Source organism: Cnephaeus nilssonii (assembly GCF_951640355.1).
Source record: "Cnephaeus nilssonii genome assembly, chromosome: 16".
NCBI lineage: Eukaryota > Metazoa > Chordata > Mammalia > Chiroptera > Vespertilionidae > Cnephaeus > Cnephaeus nilssonii.
Window position 1 is genome coordinate 39724494 of NC_137087.1, and position 16920 is coordinate 39741413.

A 16920-nucleotide genomic window follows, 5' to 3' on the forward strand; every position below is an offset into this window, starting at 1 on the left:
CATCAAGCTTGCAGGAAGGCCCTTAGTGAAGGCCAGAGCTAACTTACATCGGGTCCAGTGTTGGCTCAACTACTGAGTTCCTGTTCCTTGGGGGTTTGGGGAAAGAATGTCCCTAGCTCCTCTCTGGTGAATCACTTGGCTCCCCTCAGAGGAGAGACTTTCAAGAATTAAATCACTGCAGTTTTCCGATTGAAAAAAATGCAGCACATTCAATAATGACCAACAACTGTCTGCTAACGATTAGGGGAGGGTCTCTGCTTGCAGACCCTACTAGTCAACACTCCTCCTTATTCCTTTGCCCCTGGAACTGCTGCTCAAAGGATCCCAATCCAAATGGAGTGAGAAGAAATGAGGGTAGAGGAGAGAAATGGGCAATGGGAGTAAAGGGGAGACAGAGAGAGTGAGGAAGATGAGAAGATCAGGACAGAGCAAGGAAAAAAACGGGATGAGAATAAAAGGAAAGCAAATGAAGGTTATGAAAGTGGGGAGGAATGAAAAATTTGAGAGTGAAGAAATGATGGGGACCCAGAGAAAGTTGGAGAAAACCCAGAGATAAAGAAGAGAGCAGAGAAGTGAAAGAAAGGAAGAAACCTGGGTGAGAAAGGATTCGTGCTATAACTTTAATATTAACCAAGAGGATTAATAAGCTCCCATTTATTCAATGCCGCATAATACCGAGCACCTTGCTAAGGCTTTGCACTTATAGTATAGTAGGCGCAGTAGCCCAAAACTGAATTCAGAGTGTGGCTGTTTGTGGAGCTGTGTAAACATCTTCATGAGTTCACATGCAGGAGGTTGTGCAAACTTACTCCTGAGCATCAGAGGGGCCCCACCACCTCGGAACACCAGTGAATAGCCAGGAGGGTTGAGGTGCGGGAGGGGAGGGGTGGCTCTCTAGACTGGCAAGTTATCTCAGATGCTGCGTCTGGCCTTGGAGCTCTGATCTAGGCATTGATGCTAATATGACGACTTGTATACTCACGAGCTGTGTAGTTGGAGACAAAGAACTCACAGCTATCTTATTCCATGGAATCCTAGCTTGTAACAACCCTATGATAATCTCCATTAAAGAAACCCAAGTGTGGCTCAGTGACTGAACGTCGACCCATGCACCAAGAGGTCACTGGTTTGATTCTTGGTCAGGGTACATGCCTGGAGTGCGTGCAGCAGGCAGCGATCGATGATGCTCCTCTCTCATTGATGTTTCTATGTCTCTATCCCTCTCCATCTCTTTCTAAAAATAAAATAATAAAAAACAAACAAAAAACTAGACTCTTTCCCTCTCCACCACAGCCTCTGCTCTGCTGTCCCACCCTGGTGGTTCTATATTTCTGGAGGTCAGCCTCAGATAGTCTTCAGGCAAAGAGTAGGGGAAGAAAATACAGTGTTGGTTTGTCCAGATGCGACGACCCAGGTAGAAAGGGGCCTCTGGGAGCCATGAAGTTAGAGGGCAACACTGATCCCTGCCAGTTAGGCAGAGGATCCCTGCCAGTTAGAAGCCTGGGCCAGGTGAGTGGGAATTCAGTTGGGGCACACGAAGCACACAACCTGGCCCTATAGGTTGGCCTAGGTCACCTCCACCTGTTGTGGACACAGAGCAGCCTGGAGCCACAGGATTTGAGGAAGTTTCTGTCCCTCAGAGCTTCACATGTGCACAGCTTAGCAGGAACGCTGCCCTTGCGCCTCTGAGCCAGGGCATCACAGTCTAGGAGATTTGGGAAAGTTTGTTTTTGTCCTGCAGGGGCTTTGTTCCCATGTGATTCATTAATTGACCCGTTGCTGTGAGAGCTGCAGGGAGCCTGGTAGTTCAGGCCATTAAATCCCTTCTGTTGGCCTAATTCACAGCCTGACATCACAAGCCTCGCAACATAATCCATTTGTCCTGATTTGATTTTTTCTTTTCAAGAGGCTTCCTTGGCAGCCAGGTTTTCTCATTACGAAATGATTCATCTGGATGGTAATTCCCATTAGAATTAGTATCTCAGACATGATTCATCTTTGGAAATATTAAGCCAGAAGCATCATTTCAGAAAGGCCTGTTACATTCACAGCCACAGGGAATTTCCGTGAGAGATGCCGCTTCATTCGGCTAGCATTTATCAAGTGTGCCCTGTGCTGGACTCTGAGCTAGGGTCTTTGTGAAATATAGAGATGATAGGACTTCACCCCTGCCCTCAGGAGCTCCCATTAGAAAGAATATGACATGGATGTGAGTTTATGGGATGGATAATAGGAGAAGTGCAATCAAAGTTGAAAGGTTTTCATGTTGTCTTTAAAGTCTCAGGTAGTGGTTCTCAAACTTTAGCAGGAATCAAGATCATTTGGAATGCTTGTTACAACACTGATTTCTGGGCCCCAGCCCCAGAGGTTTTGATTCAGTGTGTCTGGGGTGGGGTCCAAAAGTTTGCATTTCTGACAAGTTCCCAAATGATGAGGATAATACTGGTCTGGGAACCACACTTTGAGGACCTGGCTCAAAGGCTCTAGTTACTTCTCCATTGCCTGCAGGGTGCTAAGCAGTGTGCTCTGAGATGGAGACAAAATGTTGAGTAAGACCTGACCCCCTACCCGCCTGGGAACTCACAGCCTGAAAGGGGAGTAAACAGTGACTCTATACTTCACAGAAAGTGCTATTATAGAGTTTGCATTGGAGCCCAGAAAAGACGAGGCTTATTTTTTGCTGAAGACCCCTGAAAGCTATATGGAGGAGGCACACAATTTGAATATAAGGGTAAAATGTGGATTTAATGAAGTTATGTAGAAGGGCATTTCCAGCTGTTAAATGTTCTTAGCCACCCTCTCAACATTCCTTCTTGGCTGTTTCCTGCAATCATAAAGGTTCTACTTACTTCCTATAGAAGCTGGGGGCATAGCTCTGGTTAATTGGCCTTGCCTTAGCAAAACCTTTATTTTTGGTTCTCTGAAGCTCTGTTTGGTCAGCGTCTTGTGCATAGTCTGAATATTCTCAGTGTAATGGAATTCTCCACACAGGCACTTGAATGGAATGTGAATTCAAGAGCAGACGTAGTGACAGTTTGCTACCAGAGTCGTGCTCCTCGTCCCTGCCACTCAGGTCTCCAACCTGCCTCAGCTCCCACCCCCCAGAACAGCCTCACTGGTTTTGTTGACTCTTCTGGGAATTTGGCAGTTCTTATGTCATTGCATTTTGTTTATACACATACACCATGAGAAATCAAACTTTCAGCATCTTCAATCATCTAGAACACTGCTTTTAGATTCCAGAAGTTAGGAAAGGGGCCCAAGAGACCAGTAAAAGGGTTTTCCAAACCACAGCTCTCACACTTGATTCCATGAGAGAGGCTCCCACATTCTTACCCAGCTTGTTAAATCACAGTTAACACATAGTTCAAATAAATGTGCTTATTTGTTTTTCTAGCTCAGGGTACTTTAGGAACCACATTATGGAGAGGATAAAGGTACTATCAGAAATAGGTACATAGTTACTGGTGGGAAGAAACAGCTGATATAGAAAGAAAACATTGAGTAAGAGAGAGGGAGACAGAAGACCCCACCTATACACTATATTAGAGAATAATGATGACTAAAATTATCAAAACTAAGGTTAATTAATATGCTCCATCCCCCATTTAAGAAGGCTAGGAAGTATGGGCCATCGAAGGGTAACACTAAGAGGGACCTTGGAGATAATGTTGGCTGACCCCTTTATGTTAAAGAAAAGAAAACTCTGGGGGAGCAGTGAGGTTCAGTCACAGGGAAGAGTTTGTCTTTTTCTTTTTTTAATCATTGTTCTCAAGAATCCACCATAGTGTCTATAATTGCAACTCAACATTTGTTGAATTATAAGAGTCAATATATGAATCAATAATCTCTGTGTTTTTTTAAGCCTCATCATCCTTCCAAATCACAATTTTCATGAAAAGATCAGGGTGATTAAGCATCCTCAACTCTAAGCCAATCAGTAAATGATCTATATATATAAAAGGCTAAAATGACCCGACTGTCCGTCTGTCCAACTGGCCGGTACATATGACGCACACTGGCAATTTAAAAATAAACATTGACTCACGCATGTGCGATACATATAAAGCTCTCGCTGGCGCCAATCGCACGTGTGTGTTTCAATCTGTCATTGTCGATTGTGAATTTGGTTGACACTTCTATTATAGAGAAAGGGTGAATAGCAATATTAAAATATTTCTTCTAATTAATTTCCTTTCAATGTGCACAAATCTGTGTACTGGGCCACTAGCAATGGAATAATGTTAAACTATTGGTAAATTTTTCAGAATAGGCCACATTTGGTTAGTAGCAATTATAGTGTCATTTGACTACAGCTATTCTGAATACTTTATAACGATTTTATGCCATTTCATGTGATTTCTGTATCTGGTGTTCAAAAAATACAGGTGACAATGCAATGTCACCTGTGGTTTAGATGAACACAATAGATACATGACCAAAACACACACACACACACACACACATGCACACACACACGCACACACACACACACACACACACACAAACACCTGGAGAATGCTAGCCAAGTTCTTGGCAAAAATATAGAATAGAGACACGCATTAATTCAATTAAGAACTATTTATTGAGAATCTGTAATGCCAAACATTTCTAGACACTGGTGATACATAAATGAAAAAGAAATAAAGTCCTCATGAAGCTGACATTCTGGAGGGAGGAGACAGACGATAAAGAAAGATGGAAGGATCATTATGACAGTTACCTCTCTTTTAAAAATGGTTTATTTGACAACTGTACTATAGGATTAGTGATTAGCAACACTGACTTAGAGTCCTGATGCTGAGTCCTAGCTGTGTGTGCATTAGTTTTTTATTTTTAAGTAGTAGTACTAGTAGGACCTCTTCCTAGAGCTTTTCTGAAATTTCAATGAAATCGTGTCCAGTGCCTACTTTATTTTAGGCGCTCAATAAATACGGTAGCGATTACAAGTAATAAGAGTCAATGGACACCTAAGTAACAAGCCTTTTTCTTGTTGAAACATTTTGGAAGATATGGCATCAGATCTTGGAGCATCATAATTTTCCATGACCCCAGAAAGATAGCTTTTGACATAGAATAAGTACAAAGTTGACAAGTACCCTCTTTGACCCTAGGAGGAGTCGAGTTAAGACACAGCCTGTCTGGCTGTATGGAGGAAGCTTTCCTCCTGGGTTAGTGCTGTGGACGTGGTGTGTCTGGCTGCCTCATGCATTTCAATGCACCAAAGTCTTTGGCTTTGTCTACATCTGAATCATCCCAGCTCTCTTCAGCCTTGGATGTTTGTTTTGGGTCTGAGCTGCCTATGTGTCCCAGTGCTGGTTTCTACAAGGCACCCCTCTTTATTGAGTCACAGGGAACTGCACATGTTTTTCTTAAGTGTTGCTTGCTTTGCTGCAGGTAAGCTTTTCTAGATTGCTTGCTTTGCTGCAGGTTACTTTATAATATCAAGGTCTTTCTGCTCAAACACAACACTTGCCATAATAGGAGTGTAATTCCATGGAGAGAATCCATTCGCAGTTCAGGGTGGTTGTTAAACACGGGAGCCATGAGGGCTGCTGTTTGCAACATTGATCTATTGCTCTCTATATAAATCTTAAATCTCCAAGAATTTTAAAGTGACCAAATGTAGAAACCTGGACTCCTTTCCTCTCCTCATTCACAACAACTTCAGCAAGTCCTATGGAATATATTTCCAAAACATATTTGGACTATATATACCAGTCTGCAATTTTTACTTAACTTATTTGGTCCACTTATTTACTGCCTTCCCCACTAAAATGAAGCTTTCTTGCTCACCATTGGATCCCCAGTAATTGGGCTTGATACAATATATGTGCTCAATACATATAAATCTATTGTTGGATGAATGAATGGACACATACCTGTTTAACAAACTTAGATGCCACGTTGTGACATGTTGATTTTATATCAAGAAATATACTACTACCCAGTATTAGTATGTCTAGTTTTCAGCACCTTCTATTAACACATTAATCAAATGACATAAAGTTCATATATTGTTTTAACCTTGTAATTTAAAACTATAAATCTCCGTATAAGGAAACACTTGGTCATTCATTGATCATAACTTGACTATTTTTCAAAAGTAATTTAGGGTGAGCCGAAGCCGGTTTGGCTCAGTGGATAGAGCGTCGGCCTGTGGACTCAAGGGTCCCAGGTTCGATTCCGGTCAAGGGCATGTACCTTGGTTGCGGGCACATCCCCAGTGGGGGGGGGGGGGGTGCAGGAGGCAGCTGGTCGATGTTTCTCTCTCATCAATGTTTCTAACTCTCTGTCCCTCTCTCTTCCTCTCTGTAAAAAATCAATAAAATATATATATATAAAAAAAGTAATTTAGGGTGACCATGAAAGGAATTATCATGAATAAAAACAATAACAACAGCAATATAAACATCATTTAAACCCTTTTCCAAATAATGATGTTTTCTTGAGTCCCACTGTTTGGGCTTTGGGTGCAATGGATAGAGTTGGACAAACCTAGGTGTCAATCTGGCTCAGACCCTTCCTAGCTATGTAAGATTGACTATATTTCTTCACTTCTCTGTACTTTCTGTCTCCATCTGCCAAATGAATCAACCCCTTTGGTTTAGTGTATGGATTTAAATCTCATGCAGGTAAATACTTACCAGTTTGCCCATCACATCATCATGTCTATTAACTTTTGCTTTGTAATGAAGCACTCCCATAACTTAGTGACAGTCATTTATTTAGCTCATGTTTCTGTGAATTGGCTGGGTGGTTCTCCTAGTCTGAATCCCCTAACCTCTGCTGGGCTCTCTCCTGTATCTATGATGGTAGTCGGCTAGGCATAGGATGATCTTAGGATCTAGGATGGCCTCACGGAGTGTCTGGCTGTTGGCAAGCTATCAGCCAAAGTGACAGGAGTGACTAGGCTATGGTCTCTTGTCCTCCAGAGTGCTAGCTCTGGCTTCTCCACATGTTCATTATTGCAAAGTTCCCAGAAACAGCAAGAGGGAGCATATGTCAATGAACAAGTATTTTTCAGGACTTTGTTTGTATCGCATTTGCTAAACTCCCATTGGTTAAGCAAATCCCAAGGCTGGCCCAGAATCAGTGAAGGAAATAATGTATGACCATTTTGTGTAGGGGAGTGTGTGTGTGTGTGTGTGTGTGTGTGTGTGTGTGTGTGGTTTACCACAATCATCATTGTCACCATCATCACAAAAACCAATATTTGTTGAGTATTGACTAAGTGGCAGGTACTGTTCTAATCCTATTACATTTATCAAAGCTTTTAATTCTTAACTACCGCCTTATGAGGCAGAAATGATGATATCCCCACATCGGAGAAAAGGAAATTGATGCACAGAATGGCAAAGTAAATTGTCAAGGTCACACAGCTGGGAAGCAGGGGAGCTAGAATTCAAGCCAATGCCCCAGAGCCACACTCATAATGACTGTTCTATACTGACCCCTCTTTCCATACTATATATGTGGAATTTTTCATGCCTGCCTCTTTTTCTTAAAAAGTGGATGATCTAAAAAGTGGTTATAGCCTGATTTTAATATGTTCCCTGAGCATTGTTATGTCTACCACACTTCATCCACATTTCAGCATTTTTCCAACAAGCACCTTGAAATCAGCTCATCCAGTATTTGTATAACTAGCATGCGTCAGTCCTGATCTTTGTGGGACCTGCTGATCTTTTTCTGGTCTTTGCGATGGAAACTCATAGCTTTATTCTTAGAGTTCTTCATCTTTTATTTTGTCAGACAAGTTTGAAAACTTGGAAACAGTGGCTGACAGCAACACTGAATGGTTACTTAATATGTACATAGCATTTATATATGTTGGAGGTGAGCGGCAGTGCTCCTTGAGAGTAGAGACCATGGCTTTCTCTCTGTATCCTTGGCAAGTAGCCCAGGGAAGAGCACACAGATGACATGTTAGAGGACCTCAGTACATGTTTATTGTATGTATCTACAGCCATGTCCATATCCCATGAAGGCAAAGGTCACAGACACATATGCTAATGGTGACCAGGTATTGACCAGGTGTGATCACGAGAGAATGATGGGAGCCTATTAGAGAACTCATGCCATATGTAAGGTCTAGTCCTTCACACCACATGGGAATACTCGGTGTTGTCAGATTATTGCATTTATCAGAAGATGCTGTAACTTCCGATTTTATGTAAACTGTCCTGATTTTAAAACAGTGTGTCAGATGAAGCAGATCTTTTGGGTAAATCTGGCTCATGGCCCACCAAATTATGACCTCCAGCATTAGGCACTTGTTGGCACTTCTCTATTGCATTACAACTGTCTTGGAGATTGCCTGTGTGATTTGGAGTTGAGAGAAGAAAAGCATGTTTTGAGCTCTGCAGCTCACATAAGGTTAGGAGATTGCCTGTGTGATTTGGAGTTGAGAGAAGAAAAGCATGTTTTGAGCTCTGCAGCCCACATAAGGTTAGGATGATATTATCCAGTGGCACAAAAGAGCAAGGGTATAACCCCGTCACAATGAATTTCGTAGACTAGGCTCTGTTGTTACACAACCATCTGCTGTTCCCTGAGAATAGTGGAGTCCATTCTTTTCTTGCCCAGGAGTAATGGGCCCCATTCCTATATACCAGGCTGAGCACTTTACATTGTTGTCTTGGTGAAACCCACAACATTCATAAGAAGGGACCTTAGTATCTCCATTTTACAGAAGAGGAAACTGTCTCTAAACATTTAAGTCAGCTTGCTCATGCTCATGTCCAGCTCTCTAGCTGGTCAAGGTAGAATCAGGCGTACAACCTTATATACCTGATGCCAAAGCTGAGCTCTTTCTGTCCTAGCACACCACCTCCATGGCCGCACTGGCCACCAGAAATTTAATGACAAAGAATTAAAGCCAAAGAATTCACACTTTGCCTTCAAGTAACAAGTATATACCAGTAGTCAGAGGAAAGCAGAGTAGAAATCTAGTCAGGATCCGCATAGTTTGAATAATTGGGGTGTTTTAGGTACATTCTAAAAGGACCTAGCACAGCTTAAAAACGATCCTCTGAGGGCCTGTGCATCCTGGTTAAGGTGAGATTTGGAGTGTGTAGCATTATGGGGGCATACACATGGCCTGGAGGGCGTTGGAGGATCTTCTCTTCCCTGGACACTCATTGAAGTCACAGGATAGGGTGACTTCCGTTTCCACTCCACTATGAGCTCTTTTGCGTATCACTGGACTGTGAACTCTTTGAGGGGAGAAACTGTCTTAATTCACCCAGGCCTGACACATATCTGTTCTATAAACACATGATGATTATGTATTGATTTGATGCATAAATAATAAGACAACCATGGCAAGGTGCTCAAGGTGGCATGATTAAAAAAACAACAACAATATAGTCTACCTTTATTCCACCGTCAGAAAGCTGGATTAACTCCCATGTTATGTTTCTTCCTGTTGCTTATATACTACCTAGAAGTCTCTGGCTTCCCAGAGACGTTGACAAAACCCAAAACCTCCCTGTAATAATGTTAAACCTCATCATTTTCAGGCCTCATCTTCTAAGTTAGATTGTGAAATCCTGTAGTATATGAAGTCTGTGTTACTCTTTGCCCAGGCCCTACATCTTTCAACGCTATGCCTCACATAGAGCAGGACCTATATAAATGCATGTTGAACAATTGCTTTGGAATGGGTTGGAATTATGGTTGGGAACCTGTCCTAATAGTTTAATCTCCTTGAGATAATTCTTGGTAAATTCAGGTTATAAAGGAAGAGGAAATCAGGATAGTGGCAGAGACAAAGCAGGAAGAATGGGCATTATCTGTCAACTCACTGGATGTGGAAAATGAGGAAGTTAGACAAAGGAAAAAGGATTCAAAGATTTTGATCCAAGCTGATGGACTGAAGGATTGTGACCAAGAGAGAAATATAGAATTGCTCCTTCCCCATGACCCTCTCATTCTCACTTCTGTTTGATTCCTAATGAATGTCAGGTTGCAATATTTCTTGGAGGCAGACAGACCTGGGACAGTCACTTAGGAGAGTCCAAAAGGACCAAAAGGAAAGGTTTGGCATCGTCCCTCTGCAGAAGAGCTTTGCTCTGCTGAGGAGGAGAAGAAATCTGAGCTGAATATATTTTTGGTTGGTACAACTTGTAAGCGCTCTGTTTGATAGCAGAGTTGTTTGAATGGCCTATTTCATAACTACACATAGCTTTCCCAAATAAATGGTGTCTGTAGAATGTTCAGGTTAATACATGAGTCCAGTGCTCAAAAGTGTTTGTGCTTAGAGCGACTGAGCCTTCTTTCTTAATAAGTCATCTTGGCATTTTGTCAACAAGTTAATTTGCTTTTCTAAGAAACTAGATTAATACTTCCTGTACTTTGTGCTATTCACAGATCTACAATGCAGTGAGAAGGGGAGAAGAAACAGAAGATACAATTGGATCTCTTCTCCATTTCTTCACACAGCTCCCAGCCTCTGAGACAGCCTATGAAAGGATTAACGTTGGTCCCTGCTTAAAGCAATGTGTCCGAGACACCGTATGTGAGTATCGTGCCACCCTCCAACGGACCTCCATATCTCAGTACATCACGGGTTCTCTCCTAGAAGCAACCACATCTCTAGGAGCAAGAAGTGGGCTTCTCAGTACTTTTGGAGGATCCACCGGACGAATGATGCTGAAAGGTATGTCTGAAATTTCACTTTTAACTTTTCATCTTCGAGTGCAAAAAAAGAATCTGAGTTAACATTTATACATCTCCTGATGAAACATTCAATTCACTTGTCAGCAACTTTAAATAAAGGTAGCTGCTTTAAGAGAATATAAAAAGTCAGTCTTTTATAAAAATCAGTTGAAGTGTAAACATTCCAAATAATAAGCCTTACGATTTTGATTTTTTTTCAAAAGAATAAATGGTTAAAAAGCTATCTTTAAATTTTTTTTTAATTATTCAAACAGGTGATATCCCCTAGTGGTAGTCCATGACAGATGTCAGTTACTGTGATCAGATGCTCATAAACAAGTGTGGTCACAGTGAAAATAGTGGTTGGGAACAGGAGGAAATATGCAGCAGGAGGGGCAAAAGTAGATTTACAGCTGTGAGTACACAAAACACAGAGTTTATTCTTGTATTATTATTTATTAATTGTGATATTATTTTCCATATGAATAGCTATAAACCTACATTTGCCTCACCCTGTAGTTTTTTTCTACACAGAATCAGTAGGTTGGTGTTGACCGGAAAAGCTAAAAGCCATCTTCTGATGACTTCCATCTTAAAAAATGAGATAGTTAGGCATTCTCCTGAAAAATGAAAGGCAATGGAAAATCGGGTCCATCCACATCAGAACTTCTCAGCTGCTTCCCACGAACAGCAGACAGGCAGGTCAGAAATGTCAGCTCACTGCACAGCTGTCACAACCTGCTTGGCAGCCTTCCCTGACAGGAAGCTGCCAACCAGACAGGGACCACATTGAGCAGCATTCCACTGACTGGGGCTGCCAGGAGCTCGATCTGACATCCGGCCATTTCTCTTAAGGAGAGCAACTCTTGTCCCTCCATAGCAAGTCCCAGACCTGTGATTAGCAGGCCAGTGGCCTTTCTCCAGCCTTCCCCTGCACCACCCTACACATATACACACCCTGGGCAGGCTCAGGAGAGGTATACACCTCCCTGTGTACCATGTGGATGCCATGTTGATTTGTTTTCTGGCGTTACCTTAATTTTTGTGGATTGGTTATAAATGATGAATGAGCAAAACAAAAGATGTAGAAACACTGATTCATGAGACTAAAGGGACAAAACTTGATTTCATATATTTTTTGAGCACCTACTAGGTGCTGGGTGCTGGGTGCTAGGTAGGGAACAAAACATAGTTCCTACCCTCGTGAAGCTTACAGTCCCCAGGTGGTAAGCACTCCCCCGTGCACAGGATTCAAGATTTCTCCACTCTGATGTGGCTCCTGGTGACTGCCAGGCTTATGTTCTCCATCAGTACTCTTCCTGGGAAGTTGGGCTGAGATTGGCATGCGGAGCTGCATTGCTTCAATGCCCGTGATATGTGAGGAACTTATCCTTGAGTTAATCAACTGTGTTTATCGGATGCCCACTCTGTGCCCAGCAGTATGTAGTTGTTAGGAGAAATCCTAAGGAAGTGCAAGTCAGTTTACTTGCCTTTAAGTTGTTTATGATCCTAATGAGGAGACCAGGTTTGCATACATGAGACTGCAGAGTTGAATGCCGGATAATGTGGAAATGGCTCTAAATGTTCAGAGTTTAGAGAGGAAGTTAATATTCTATGTGATAAATGGCTTGGCCCGAAAGGTGAGACCTCACACAAACAAATGAGAGACAACAAAAGCCACTTCCTTTCATCTCCATTAATTGCGAAGGGATACATCTCCAAGACCAAGGCAAGCTGCCTCCAGTCTTACACAGCCCTTTGAGGAGGAAAAAAAGGAGGCTGCTGATTAATGTGGCTATTGCCCTGATAGTAACTTGATCTCAATTGCTATTTGCATTTCCCTGTTCAGATCAGAACTTCATAGACCAACAGTCCCAGCTCTGGGACTCTTTGGACCCTCAGCTAATGTATTATCTCCAAACTGGTGTTTTATGCAAGGGTTTCAAGTTTCTGTTTTGCAGTTCTCTAATGGTTTCTGATATCCCTCTGTAAGTAGCTTCTACAGAATAATACAATTAGCTGGTTAGCCTCTGCTCCAGGCATATTTCTGCAGCTCTGGCTTGTTCTCTTGGAAACCTTTTTTAACTTCAGTGCCCTCGCCATGGGGTTTTCAAAGTCTGTCATAAGCCATAGTGAAACATATGTTTCTTAAACATGCAGTGGAAGAAAATGCATCCGAAATTATATGGGTGGTTGAAGTTATGGAGAGATTGTAGAATCTGTAGGTTTAGCATATTCACTAGTTGGGTCTTGAACTCTGGCAGGGGGTCTGGATGACATGCTGGCTGCTCTGACTTGGTTGTTTGCTGCTTTTACTGTTCACTGTGTGACCTGTGGCATTGAGTTGGCCAACAGCTTTCAGCTATGTATCGCTAATGAAAATCTGTGGGAAGTGTATAACACACACTCAGTCCCCAGTTTATAAATGGCTTAAATACCAGCAGTTCAATTCTCAGGAGCTGTGTGGAACCTCACAGCTCCTGAGAATTGAACACTTTCCTAGAGAACAGTATTAAATATTGTGACTCTAGTTCTCAGACACCTCTTTAATATGTAACACAGTTGAAATTACACACTTCCCATGGGATAAAGAGAAAAACACAATTTTTAGAATACTGAGAATCAGCCTCCAAGAAAAAAGCAATATAAGTGAGTTAAAAGACATTTCTTGTTGAACAGAAATAATTTTGACTAAGATGAGTAGAAAGTTAAATTTAAACTTTTATGGACATTGTGAAAAGAACTTTGGGCAATTTCAGAGATTTTAGATGTTGGCATTTGTAGTTCTTTTGTATGGTTAATTACACACAGAAACTCATATCTCTATGAAAGGATCAGGAAATTATCCCAGTCACTTTTTAAAAAAATTTTTTCGTTGTCATTTTCTTTCTTAAAATAAGAGGTTTATAAATGGAATGAAGAAGGGAAGAAAGGGGGCAGGGCAGGGCAGGGTTTAAAAATTTCTCCCAGAAGGAAAGGGTAAGGAAAATGGCCTCTTTTATGAGAGAGATCATGTTTGATTAATTAAACGGAGTTTGGGAAGGTAGAGAAAAAGGAGGGGAAAAGACAAATACTTGATGATTCCATTTATATGAGGTATGCAGAATAGTCAAAATCATAGAGACAAAGTAAAAATGATGGTTGACATGGGCTGGTGGGGGAGGGCAATGGGGAGTTAGTATTTAATGAGTGTAGAGTTTCTATTTTCAAGATGAAAAGAGTTCTGGAGATGGATGGTGGTAATTGTACAACAATACGAATGTACTTAATACCACTGAACTGTACACTTAAGAATGGTTAAGATGCTAAATTTTATGTTATATGTACTTTAGCACACACAAAAAATCTAAAATTTTAAAAAGGAGGAGGAACATGTTATATAGATGTTTGGTCTCAGGTCTATAAAGATATTAGAGAGAATCGAGGTTGTGAAAAAGAAATATGAAGACAGATAGCTTTTCATGTGACCTCCAGGTGGCTCAAGTCAGTGTGTCTTCTGGAAGTGAGTATGATTACAGATGAGGGTTGGAGTAACCTGCAGTAGGTGAGACTAGGAGAAGGAAATATCCAACCAGTTGTTCATTATTCACAAGTCAAGAATTGGTAACTCAAGGATTGATTGGCCAGAGTTCTACAGCCTTGCAGCTTGACTGCAATTGACAGGATTCTCCTGCTGACTCTTTAACATCTCCATAAGCTTGCACACCTCCAGTGGTACCGGTGGCCCCAGAAAGACAGCCAACAATCAGTCGACAACATTCCTGGTTTTATGCCATTAGGGCCACCAAGGATGGTCTGTCTACTAAGTTCAAAGTTTGCCAAATAATGAGAAAGATTTTCTGATATGAAGCATTGATTAGCCAGGGTGTGTCCCTGATTACATGGTGTGCTTTCTCAATGGAAAATGGAGAGCTCACACCATTATGGCAGGGACTTCCACTAGTTTAATATAATTAAGGTCTTTCTACTTCCTGTCTAGCTCCCCTTCTCCCCATTAACCAATGCTAGACTCTCAGGACCAACTCTGTTTAGCAGTGGCAGTCAAAAGAATTATTGACTTCAATCGTCAAGAAGAAGTTTTCCAAATCTGTCATCTGCCTTTGTTTCTTTTTTCTTTTTCCAATGTAATACCTACTGAAAATTACAAAAACAAGATAAATTCAAAAGGGAGATAAAAGAGTGAGATAATTGATAGTAATGTAAAGCACTTTATAGAAATTAGAAAAATTAGTAGTAATAAGGAAGAGAATTTTCAGTATAAGGTAGCTAAGTGTTTTCAAATGTGTATGTTGTACTAGTCAGTGTAATAAATATAGTACATTCAACTCAGTTTTTTTTTCTCAAATTGTTGCTAAGTAAGTTTATAAATTAAAAGGTCAAATATGTATAACCAGGACAGACCTTAGTTATCTCTATTTAAATTATGTAGCAGAAAAGAAAACTACACTGTTCATTTTTAAGCAGTTTGAGTGCATATATGTGTAGACATAGAATAGCTATATTAAAGTTATTGGTCATGTATAGAATGTAAGTAGAATATTAATATGAAAACAAAAATACCCTACATATTTAATATTCTAATTTGAAAATAGGGAGTATTTTGTTTCTTATAGAAAGATCTGCCCTGGCCACTGTGGCTCAGTTGGTTGGAGCATTGTCCTGCACACCAAGAGGTGATGAGTTGATTTCCGGTCAGGACACAGGCCTAGGATGCAGGTTTGATCCCCAGTCAGGGGGTGGGTAAGGAGGGCAGCCAATCAGTGTTTCTCTCCCACATCCATCTTTCTCTTTCTCTCTGTCTCTCCCCCCTTCCTCTCTCTAAAATCAATTTAAAGATGAAAAAAAGAAAGATCTAAAAATGTTTAACTTATTTTACTTGTGTCTTTTTCTAAAGTTAATACCTCTAAGTATAAAAACAATGTCGTAATAGGAATATGCACACACATTTGAACTATGTGACTATACCTCATAAATAATTTCATTTATAAAGACTGTCTTAGTTGACTTCCTCATAATAAAAAAGACAACACATTACCCTTTACATGCCTACTAGGCAGGGAAAGGTATATGCATAGTTCTAATTCCAAGATTTAAGTTTATTTAAAGAAATTCTCCAACTTTTTGACCTTGAAAATATTTTCTTGATGGTTAAAAGTATGTGTTAATGTAATTTGGGGTATGTTTCTGTACCAGTTAATCAACTAAAAAGTATTCATTCACTGCCCGCTATGGCTTAGTGCTATGTCAACTTTCAGAAGAATGCAAAAGATCACATCTGGAAGTCTTCAACTTGTAAAATAACATTTCTCACCCAAGAGAAAATGTAATATTGGGTTTCAAGGCTACTGAGGTAGCCCTTACTACTCCCAAGAGATTCATAAAGTGATGGGCTATTTAGTTGATGGGGGAGATTGTAGCTCATGGGGCCAGGAAGTTTGGTGGGCACAGGACAAAAGCTCTCTGCTTTGGGACCACAGGTGGTCAGGTGTCATCCAGGAACATGATTCCATGCCCAGGGGTGACTCTGCATCCCTACTTATAACCAGGGGAGCATCTCTAAAACACCAGTGGAGAGCAAACTCACCTAACTCAAACATGATTGGGGACATGATGCTTCTTAAGTCAAAATAATTACATATATTTGCGGGGAGATGGAGAGGTGTCAAGCAGAGGAATTATATATTTTTAAAATTTTCTCAAGATGACATACTGTATGTGTGATTTCATTGCAAACTATTCAATGGACCAATGAGGGTGGTACTGTTTACTAATGAGGAAATTGAGGCCCACAGACATTACAAAACTTGCCCAAGGGTGCATAGGTAGTCAGTGATAGAGTCAGTACTTAAAGCCAAGCAGTCTGTTGAGTGCTTACTCAACATATAAAGGGCAATATACCAAGCCCTCTAACTGCATGATTTTATTAGGTCCTCATTGTGGGTTGAATTGTGTCCCCCGAAAGAGAAATGTTGAAGTCCTAATCCAGTACCTATGAATGTGACCTTATTTGGGAATAAGATCTTTGCAGATGTAATCAAGTTATGATAACATCATTTTCAGTTGGAGTGGGTCCTAAACCCAGTGACCGGTTTTCGTCATTAGAAGGAGAGAAGAGACATAGAAACAGAGCCGTGTGACAGAGGAGGCAGAGATTGGGGTGTTGCAGCTGCAAGCCAAGGAATGTCAAGGACTGCTGGCCACCACTGGAAGATAGGAAGAGGCAAGGAAAGATTCTAAACATAGTCCTGCCAGCACCTT

The 16920-nt window shown here is 41.0% G+C and overlaps 2 protein-coding genes across 6 annotated transcripts in view; one reads left to right on the top strand and one right to left on the bottom strand.

Annotated features, from left to right (window-relative positions):
- Nucleotides 1-16920, bottom strand: part of LOC307112730 (protein FRA10AC1) — a 509765-nt gene that overhangs the window by 426828 nt on the left and 66017 nt on the right. The gene's annotated exons all lie outside the window — the stretch shown is intronic.
- The window catches only part of PLCE1 (phospholipase C epsilon 1), a 362610-nt gene that overhangs the window by 196690 nt on the left and 149000 nt on the right, over nucleotides 1-16920 (top strand). For all 5 annotated transcript variants that reach the window (XM_079793644.1, XM_079793646.1, XM_079793643.1 and 2 more), the window contains one exon: nucleotides 10375-10663. In XM_079793644.1, coding sequence (XP_079649770.1) covers nucleotides 10375-10663 — 289 coding nt within the window. The remainder of the gene's footprint in view (nucleotides 1-10374; nucleotides 10664-16920) is intronic.